The sequence below is a fragment of the Biomphalaria glabrata genome, chromosome 11 (assembly GCF_947242115.1).
Source record: "Biomphalaria glabrata chromosome 11, xgBioGlab47.1, whole genome shotgun sequence".
NCBI classification, from domain to species: Eukaryota; Metazoa; Mollusca; class Gastropoda; family Planorbidae; genus Biomphalaria; species Biomphalaria glabrata.
Window position 1 is genome coordinate 34,641,181 of NC_074721.1, and position 10,989 is coordinate 34,652,169.

General features: G+C 36.4%; 1 protein-coding gene across 1 annotated transcript; it reads left to right on the forward strand.

The window, feature by feature from the left end:
* Positions 1–3,640: 3,640 nt before the first annotated feature.
* On the forward strand, positions 3,641–10,470 carry LOC129929017 (cerebellin-1-like). Its single transcript, XM_056045793.1, has 5 exons — positions 3,641–3,738; positions 5,448–5,563; positions 6,742–6,893; positions 7,827–7,962; positions 10,037–10,470. The coding sequence occupies exons 2-5, from the start codon at positions 5,503–5,505 to the stop codon at positions 10,165–10,167; spliced, it is 480 nt and encodes a 159-aa protein (XP_055901768.1). The 5' UTR covers positions 3,641–3,738; positions 5,448–5,502; the 3' UTR covers positions 10,168–10,470.
* Positions 10,471–10,989: the final 519 nt, after the last annotated feature.

The window sequence follows — 10,989 nt, forward strand, 5'->3', positions numbered from 1 at the left end:
TAGCGATGACAGAATAGCGTGAGATATAAGAGAATTATTTCACTAGCCATAACAGAATAGCGTGAGATTTAAGAGAATTATTTCACTAGCCATGACAGAATAGCGTGAGATATAAGAGAATTATTCTACTAGCCATAAGAGAATTATTTCACTAGCCATGACAGAATAGCGTGAGATTTATGAGAATTATTTCACAAGCCATAAAAGAATTATTTCACTAGCCATGACAGAATAGCGTGAGATTTAAGAGAATTATTTCACTAGCCATGACAGAATAGCGTGAGATTTAAGAGAACTATTCCACTAGCCATAAGAGAATTATTTCACTAGCCATGACAGAATAGCGGGAGATTTAAGAGAATTATTTCACTAGCCATGACAGAATAGAGTGAGATTTAAGAGAACTATTCCACTAGCGATAAGAGAATTATTTCACTAGCCATGACAGAATAGCGTGAGATTTAAGAGAATTATTTCACTAGCCATGACAGAATAGCGTGAGATTTAAGAGAACTATTCCACTAGCCATAAGAGAATTATTTCACTAGCCATGACAGAATAGCGGGAGATTTAAGAGAATTATTTCACTAGCCATGACAGAATAGAGTGAGATTTAAGAGAATTATTTCACTAGCCATAAGAGAATTATTTCACTAGCCATGACAGAATAGCGGGAGATTTAAGAGAATTATTTCACTAGCCATGACAGAATAGAGTGAGATTTAAGAGAATTATTCCACTAGCCATGATAGAATAGCGTGAGATATAAGAGAATTATTCCACTAGCCATGACAGAATAGCGTGAGATTTAAGAGAATTATTTCACTAGCCATAACAGAATAGCGTGAGATATAAGAGAATTATTTCACTAGCGATGATAGAATAGCGTGGGATTTAAGAGAACTATTCCACTAGCCATAAGAGAATTATTTCACTAGCCATGACAGAATAGCGTGAGATTTAAGAGAATTATTCCACTAGCCATGACAGAATAGAGTGAGATTTAAGAGAATTATTTCACTAGCCATGACAGAATAGCGTGAGATTTAAGAGAATTATTCCACTAGCGATGACAGAATAGCGTGAGATTTAAGAGAACTATTCCACTAGCCATAAGAGAATTATTTCACTAGCCATGACAGAATAGCGTGAGATTTAAGAGAACTATTCCACTAGCCATAAGAGAATTATTTCACTAGCCATGACAGAATAGCGGGAGATTTAAGAGAACTATTCCACTAGCCATAAGAGAATTATTTCACTAGCCATGACAGAATAGCGGGAGATTTAAGAGAATTATTTCACTAGCCATGACAGAATAGCGTGAGATTTAAGAGAATTATTTCACTAGCAATGACAGAATAGAGTGGGATTTAAGAGAATTATTCCACTAGCCATAAGAGAATTATTTCACTAGCCATGACAGAATAGAGTGAGATTTAAGAGAATTATTCCACTAGCCATAAGAGAATTATTTCACTAGCCATGACAGAATAGCGGGAGATTTAAGAGAACTATTCCACTAGCCATAAGAGAATTATTTCACTAGCCATGACAGAATAGCGGGAGATTTAAGAGAATTATTTCACTAGCCATGACAGAATAGCGTGAGATTTAAGAGAATTATTTCACTAGCAATGACAGAATAGAGTGGGATTTAAGAGAATTATTCCACTAGCCATAAGAGAATTATTTCACTAGCCATGACAGAATAGAGTGAGATTTAAGAGAATTATTCCACTAGCCATAAGAGAATTATTTCACTAGCCATGACAGAATAGCGTGAGATTTAAGAGAATTATTTCACTAGCCATGACAGAATAGCGTGAGATTTAAGAGAACTATTCCACTAGCCATAAGAGAATTATTTCACTAGCGATGATAGAATAGCGTGAGATATAAGAGAATCATTGCACTAGCCATAAGAGAATTATTGCACTAGCCATAAGAGAATTATTTCACTAGCGATGATAGAATAGCGTGAGATATAAGAGAATCATTGCACTAGCCATAAGAGAATTATTGCACTAGCCATAAGAGAATTATTTCACTAGCCTTAAGAGAATTATTGCACTAGCCATAAGAGAATTATTTCACTAGCCATAAGAGAATCATTGCACTAGCCATAAGAGAATTATTTCACTAGCCATGACAGAATAGCGTGAGATATAAGAGAATTATTTCACTAGCCATGATAGAATAGCGTGAGATATAAGAGAATTATTTCACTAGCGATGACAGAATAGCGTGAGATATAAGAGAATTATTTCACTAGCCATAACAGAATAGCGTGAGATTTAAGAGAATTATTTCACTAGCCATGACAGAATAGCGTGAGATATAAGAGAATTATTCCACTAGCCATAACAGAATAGAGTGAGATATAAGAGAATTATTTCACTAGCGATGACAGAATAGCGTGAGATATAAGAGAATTATTTCACTAGCCATGACAGAATAGCGTGAGATATAAGAGAATTATTTCACTAGCGATGATAGAATAGCGTGAGATATAAGAGAATTATTTCACTAGCCATGACAGAATAGCGTGAGATATAAGAGAATTATTTCACTAGCCATGACAGAATAGCGTGAGATATAAGAGAATTATTTCACTAGCCATGACAGAATAGCGTGAGATATAAGAGAATTATTCCACTAGCGATGACAGAATAGCGTGAGATATAAGAGAATTATTTCACTAGCCATGACAGAATAGCGTGAGATATAAGAGAATTATTTCACTAGCGATGATAGAATAGCGTGAGATATAAGAGAATTATTTAACTAGCGATGACAGAATAGCGTGAGATATAAGAGAATTATTTCACTAGCCATGACAGAATAGCGTGAGATATAAGAGAATTATTTCACTAGCGATGATAGAATAGCGTGAGATATAAGAGAATTATTTAACTAGCGATGACAGAATAGCGTGAGATATAAGAGAATTATTTCACTAGCGATGACAGAATAGCGTGAGAATGTTAATGCCGATGACACTTTCAGGCATGTAATGAGAGAGAAATGGCCAGTGTAGATATAGTATATTCTAAGTCTATGCTTATATGGCACTAATTAATTTCAACAGAAAAGCTAATTAATTCATAAGGCGGTGAGCAAATGTGCATGTAAGTCTAGTTATGTTTGAATTTCTTTACAAATACTTGTGGAAATACCCGCTGATTTGATGAAGATTATATATTTTTTAAAACCATAATTGTTAAAACCAGAGTTTTTTATGTGTGGCCAATTAGTTAGTCATTCTTTTCCCAAAGATATACCTAAACTTTCACATTTCTAGGAAAATCGTTAGAGTCGTTTTCAAGACTCATGTCTCCAGGTTGTTGTTTTTTTTTTAACCCATAAAGAAGTAGCCTGCTGATAAGAGGAACTGAAAAAAAACTGATAGATGTCACAAGTTGCAGTCAACACCCCTCTAATTCCCTAACGACGCCACTGGACCAGGGTATTTCTTGATGGCGGTTCCTACCACTAACACAGTGATCTTAAAAAAAATGAAAAGCAAGTTAAGAGGCTAGGTGAAAAAAAACAACAGATGCACAACTTAATGTCAATATCATGAATATACGACAATGTTGGACACGCAATTAGTTTGATATTAAGCATCGCGCTCAGTTTCACCTTAGAATATAAACTGGAAATCCCCCATGAGTACCAGCATAAAGTGTCAGAAGTCCTGGGCCTACAGTACGTTAGCAAGACAATTACGTACAGGTCTGTGTTGTTGTTTTTTTTTTAAAACAAGTCTAGCTTTATTACCATTATTATTATTAGCATTACTATTATTATAGAAATGAATTGGCAGGGTCGAGCTTCGTTAAAGGGAAATAAATGATACTTAAACGTTCCATTTTAACGTTCACAAAACGAGTAGAATTGTTTTGGCGGAGACATATTAAAATGTCTAATGCTTTTACTTGATATATATATATATATATATATATATATATATATATATATATATATATATATATATATATATATATATATATATATGAATTTATAAGACCACATTGCAAATACAGATGATTTTTTCCCGAGGAAAAAGAAGATAGGCCTCTACTTTCGATCTCCGTCAGTAAAATACGCTGATTTAGATTCAGGGAAGTTTAAGTGTCGCCCCCGGTAAAAAGAAATTGTCTTCAAAAATAATATGTAAAAAAAGACTTTAACTATTTCAGTAATTAATTGTGTTCAATGAGTCTTTATGAAACTTTGTTTGAACTTAGAATTAGTTTTGCAAAACTCTGGGGGGGGGGGCGGGGGGGGAGCTGACGAAAGATACGGATAATAAAGTAGACTTATACTCTTAATTTTGTGTATTTTATCCTATTGAAGCGGGGGGGGGGAATATGTCGAATGGGTAGGTCCCCTTACCAGCTGGTTGTGCATGTTTGTGCCAATGTAACGATATATAAATCCTGAATGAAATAATGAAAAAACAAACCCATACTGTTTGAGACTGACCGATTAGCTACGAATTTTCCGATTTGACTAGAGTAATACCATTAGTAAAATCACTAAACTTAAAGAGACACTTCAGGACAGAAGAATGAAAAGTAACGTAGCTACTAGCTATAATACATAAAACACTAAACCATAACTTACAAATAGAAAAACAAAACCTAATGGAATACTCAGAAAGACACAAAGATAGAGGCACATATCTTATTCCATACGCTATAATCAATTCTTACAAGTGCACCTTCTTCCCTAGTGCTATTAGAGAATGGAGTGGGTTGCATAAATCAGCCAGGAAAACCAACAACTTAGCGGAGTCATCGATTAACTATTATACATAAAACACTGAACCATTATCTTCAAATACAATAATACAAATTTAATAAAATACTCAGAAAGACACACAGATAAAGGCACGTTCCTCGTTCCATATGTTAGGACAAATATCTTTATGTTATTTCTCTCACACCCAATCTCGGATCAAGCTGAAATTTCGCACAATTATTTTTTTTACCTGACAACACAGGAATTAAAAAAAAACAATTAGTTAATTAACTATTGGTAATAGTATCTCAAACAAGGGAATGAAATAGTACTTGACTGAAATGGTGGTATGAGCTGAATTATTCCCCTTTTTATTTCCCCTCTATATTAGGCTGCCGCCTTGGGCTTAATGAACACAAACATGAAATAGAAACAATAGATAACTCTACAATCTTCCATGTTCATGGACTCTTCGCTAGAATAGTGGTTAACGTGTTGGCTTGAGAAGCCGGAGAAGGATTGAGCCATGCGTTCGAATTTGGTTCTTTTCCCCTATCTCTCTATTTCTCTCTGTCTCTTTATATGTCTTTCTCTTTACTTCTCTCCGTCTGTCTGTCTGTCTGTCCGTCTCTCTCTCAGTTAATAAACTGTTTCGCTTAACCGTATAAATAAAACACTTTGTAATTTCCAAATGTTAGAGCTTAAAGATCTTTTACGTGTGGAGACAAGGGCATCCAAAGACTCTGAACTACAATGTGGACAGTTGGTTTATTCTGTCTTCTGTTCTGCAGCCTCAGTGCGACCACAGCTCAAGGTACACACATTTTTACAAAACTTTTATCAACTCTGTCTGCATGTCTGTCTGTCAGGTAAAAACGTTTGTATTTCTCACTCAACCTTTTTCGGATCAAGTTGAAACTTTACACAGTCATTGGTTGGCATAGACAAGGCATGAATCAATTAGTTAATTAATTACTGGTAATTAATTCTTTTGTTTGATACTAACAAGAAAATTATTCCTATAATATTCACAGAAAAGGCTAAAATTTTACTTTGTGTTGTTGTTGTTTTTGCCTTTAGATAATTTGTAACGCTATTTCTCCCATACGCAATAATAATAATAATAATGGATAATAACAATTATTATTATTATTTACTATTATTATTATTTGATCAAGTTGCTATTTTAAACAAATATTTATTTTACCTAATAGAATATGAATCAACTAACAAAATTAACCGATTAGTCAATTGAAAATTAAGTATTTTGTTTGATATCGAATAAAGGAAATAACTTCTAAACGACTTCTACATTATTGAGATATATAGTTGTAAGGCCGAAGTTATTCCCCTTACATAAGTTGTTTTTTTAAAGGATTTTTTTTTTAAATTTTGCTTTTCTTTTTTTTTTTTTTTTAAATCTTAGAAATAGTAAGATGACTATTTGACTTATACACTTATATAGTTAGACTACTTGATGTTATCGTGTAGTAAACTGATATTTGTGACGCCTCCCCTCCTCACATTCCGCCCCGCAAACAGACGAATTCACTTTCTTCTCCCAAAGCCAGTCTGGGGCATCAGGAGGGGAGGTGGGGAAGAGCGTAGAACCAATGAAATATTCAAAATGTGTTCGGGTTTAAAGAAATACTTGACGTTAAAACAAAAATGTCTGAAGAATCAATAGAAGCAGCGAGGTTGACAGGCGCCATAAGTGGCGTAGCTAGGGTGGGGGAGGAGTGGGGAGAATTTGAAAATCCCCCCGGGCCCCCCACTTGAAGGGGGCTCCCAAATGAGTGTTTTTTACAACATTAAAATTAAATAATACGCAAAATGCAGGGGCCTCCAAAGAGGTCAAGCCCCCGGGCTCCCAAACGATGGAAAATTCCTAGTTCCACCCTGGGCGCCATTGTTAGATGTTTTTTTAAATAGGTTTGTGGTCAATAAAGACCTATCAATTTCATTCTTCTATCAGTATATGTGTCTTTTCAGAAGAGTGTGTGGATGAAAGTGCCGTGATATCATCTGTCGGCATCACCAACATCCGTGTGGTCCAGCAGGGACAAATCTTAAAGTACCAGAAAATCAACGCCAACCTAGGGAACGGTTATGACAGCAACACTGGTATTTTTACTGCCCCTAGAGTAAGTGACCAGTCCGGAGTCATGCCCACCCATCCTCGCTCCTTTTTTCTCCACTTTGGTTTTCAGTACTGACGTGCAATAGTATCCCCCCCCCCTAGCAGGTGCTAACGAAACCCCTGAAGTCTTGCTAATAGAAGAACAAAGACCATGAAAAGACATGACAACACAAGGAAAAACGAAAACGCCGAAGTGGAACAAGAAGAATACGTCAACAATAATATATCAAAAGTGCGAAACCAAATGGGGAAGCCAAATTGTGCTGGTGCGCAAGGCATTATTGTGTTATAGTATCTTCATTCCCCTGTATTTTATAAGATAAGATAAGATAAGATGTACCAATGTAGCCTATTTAATTTTAAGAGATTTAATTGGCTTGAAAGGTGGTCGGCATAACAGAGAACCCCCCCCCCCAACACACACACACACCTTTTCATCGGACGAGCGCTATTATTTCATTGTATTATTATTATTTCGCTTTATTTCTTTGTAAACCTGATCAACATCTATCCCTTGACTTTCGTCGTAGAAGTGATGTGACAGTTTGCGTAACAAGATCCCTCCACTTTTCCCGGTCAGAGGCTGTTCTTAGTAGGATATCAAGAGAGAGGCCGGTCCATTCTTTCATGTTCTTCAGCCAGCTTCTCTTTGGACGACCCTTCCTTCGTGCTCCTTCCAATGTAGGCTATATATACAAATATATCTATATCTTTTTTAAAATTAATAAATATGAATACATGTTACCAAATATTAACATTATAATTTTAAATAGGGAAATTATATACCCCTACCACCCCTTTTGTTATCAGTTAATAGAAAAAGATATTCATTTATGATCACATCTAATCGTGTGTGTGTAAGTATTTTGCTGACGTGCAATAATGTGTGTCTGTGTTATGCTCACATGAAATATTGCGCGCATGTGTTTCTTTCCAGGCTGGTGTCTACACGGTCTATTTGAATGGGCGGAGTCAGAAGGACAAAGAGCTCTACATGGCCCTGTATCTCAACAACAACAAGCAACGGATCATGACCATCTTCACCTCGGTCAACAACAAGCACGGGAGAACGAGTACGTATTTCTAAAACCTTACCTTTAGGGTTACAGAAGAGTATTCCTGGAGTATTCATGCGCGGTACAACCCTTAACAGATAACTGATCTTTTTTTTACCCTTCTCCTTGTTTCTCACTCTCACTCCCTCTCTTTCTTTCCCTCTTTCTCTCACTCCCTCTCTTACTCTCACTCCCTCTCTTTCTCACTTTCTTTCCCTCTTTCTCTCACTCCCACTCCCTCTCTTTCTTTCCCTCTTTCTCTCACTCCCTCTCTTACTCTCACTCCCTCTCTTTCTTTCCCTCTTTCTCTCACTCCCTCTCTTTCTCTCACTCCCTCTCTTTCTCTCACTCCCTCTCTTTCTCACTTTCTTTCCCTTTTTCTCTCATTCCCTCTCTTTCTCTCACTCTCCCTCTTTCTCTCACTCCCTCTCTTTCTCACTTTCTTTCCCTTTTTCTCTCACTCCCTCACTTTCTCTCACTCCTCTCTTTCTCTCACTCACTCTCTCTCACTCACTCCCTCTCTATCCCTCTTTCTCTCACTCCCTCTCTTCCTCTTTTTTACTACTTCCAACTCTTTTGAGACTTTTTTTTTTTGTTTCAAATTGTTTTACGGACTTCAGATGTTCCTTCAGAATTCAATGAAGATGTTTACATGATAGCCCTAATCCCCCACATGACGGCGGAGGATCAGGCGGATTCGAACCCGGCGCCACCGAGACGACAATCCAGAGCGTATGCCACATTATTAAAAGTAAAATGGATGTTGTAAGGGAGGATGAAATTTCATAAATTACGGCCAAGTATCACAGGTTAAAACAACATTATCCTCTGCCAACACGCCATTATGATCTCAAATAATAAGCAGAAATGAGTTTATTATATTGCATTAGTGTAGTTGCCGTGAAAATCTATACGTATAGTTATAAGGATTATGTAACGTATTGCATAGTATTAGAAAACCCCTTTAGTAACAAACCTGCTAAGTTGACTCCCTTTGATCACGTGAAAGAAGTCGGGCAGAAAGTCTTAGTGTCACCTTGTACCCGTACATGGACGGCCACGATGTCGAACACGGACCAGGTCTCTCACACATCTCGATGACCTCTTCGTACAGAACGCGACATTCATCAAGAATGTGGTCCACTGTCTCACCGTCCTCTGTGCAATGGCGACATCGTGTGACGTTATGCTCTATACCGCCCGAAGTAAGCACCTATAAGTCATGGGCCGACACAGCCTCGTTCCATATGCTAGGACAAATTTGTACAAATACTCTTTCTTCCCTAGTGCTATTAGAGCATGGAATGGGTTGCCTGAGCCAGCCAGGAAAACCGGTGACTTGGCAGAATTTAAGTCATTGGTTAACTAGATTCATGTCGTGTAGGACGTAATCATCTTTTTTTTTTTTGAAGTAACGTCTGTATTTTATAAGATAAGACCCTTTCTTCGTGCTCTCTCTTTTGATAGCGAGTCATGTCTTACACTATGACCAAAACCAGCTCAACTTTCGTCTCTTCACAGTGTTGAGAAGTTGTTTTCTTTTTTGCCAGCCACAGTGTTGACGTTTAAAATTCATTTGTTTTCTTTACTTGATGTCTGGTACACAACATTTATCTGAAATATTTACTCTTCAAGGCTTGGGTTCTTCTTTCAGCCTCAGCGTTCAGTGTCCAACTTTCACAACTATATAAGAGTACAGGGACTACTAGCGAAGTTTCAATTTTACTTGGAAGCTGATTTTACTCTTCCAGATTTTCACCAGTTTGGTCAAGGCAGCGGATGCCAAGCTTAAACTGGTTTTTATCTCATTCATTGATCTCTAATGGTTCCAAAAACAATTCGTTCACTGACATCTCGTTCACGACTTTTCGTTTACACGACTATTTGTTCATTCGACATATCGCTCACCGACAACTGGCTCACCGACAGTTGGTTCATGACAAATCGTTGGACCATTCAACAGTATGCAGCATTTCGTACTATCTCCAATACAGTATGCAGCATCTCGTACAATCTCCAATACAAACTAGTGTTGTTGTTTTTTTTCAAACCTGATACATATTTTTAAAAATTGCGATTCTTCACTCTACAGATAACTCTGCCACGCTGAAGTTAAACAAGGGAGATAGACTCTATGTCAAAGCTGAAAGGGACTCCTACTTGTGGGCTGAAGAAGACAACACCTTTAACTCCATGACCATACAGAGAGTGGCATTTTCCTAACAAGTCCCGCGTGCCTGCAATACATGTGAAATAGACAAATGGCGTCTGGACAGTAGTATACAAAGAGTTGTCTAACCTTTTCTTCCCGTAACTCTGGAGAGAATGCTAAAATAGCTATGGTGCATAACATTATCTTATTGCTATGAAATTTCTTAACAATATGCTTTAACTCTTTCACTAATGTTTTTCAACCATGTTTTTGCTTCTTACATTAAGTACTTTTAATGTCTACGTGATGCGTTATTCCAATTGTAATGTAATCTAGCTTTTAGCCTGAATGTGAAATAAAATAAAATGCTTCTATTTTTGTGTGTGCATTTAAATATTCAAAAAATTATAAAATAAACGCAAAAAAAAAAAAAAAAAAAAAAAAAAAAAAAATCAATACCCCTGTATACAATATATAGAACATTGTTTTGTTTTTTTCTAAATAGCTAATGAATGTTTGATTTTAAAAGATTCGAATATTTTTCTCGCCCCAAATTAAATTAATTTATTTCTAGTAATACATTTCTCTGCGATATACATCAACTGTTAAATTTCTAGGAAAATCGTTAGAGCCGTTTTTGAGATCAGCTGTCCGCCCACCCAAACAGGTTCCTCCGTGAAGCAATGACTTGAATAGTTTTTTTTTGTAACAAATAAGAATTGAGTCAGTGCTGTTAAGGGAGAATAACTGGGATAAACATTTGCAATAGTAAAATTTTACTGATTTTTCCCCTTGGCATTTAAATAGCGTATATATTCACTAGACATTTTCAATAATAAAAATTATACGGATTATTTCCCTTGCCATGTAATAGCACATACAATAGACATTTT

Bases quoted from the DNA above. Each gene is read 5' to 3' on its own strand.
- LOC129929017 (XM_056045793.1), top strand. From the start codon at position 5,503: ATGTGGACAGTTGGTTTATTCTGTCTTCTGTTCTGCAGCCTCAGTGCG. The intron at 6,894-7,826 runs GTAAGTGACCAG...GTTTCTTTCCAG, and splicing joins GTATTTTTACTGCCCCTAGA to GCTGGTGTCTACACGGTCTA. The intron at 7,963-10,036 runs GTACGTATTTCT...TTCACTCTACAG, and splicing joins CAACAAGCACGGGAGAACGA to ATAACTCTGCCACGCTGAAG.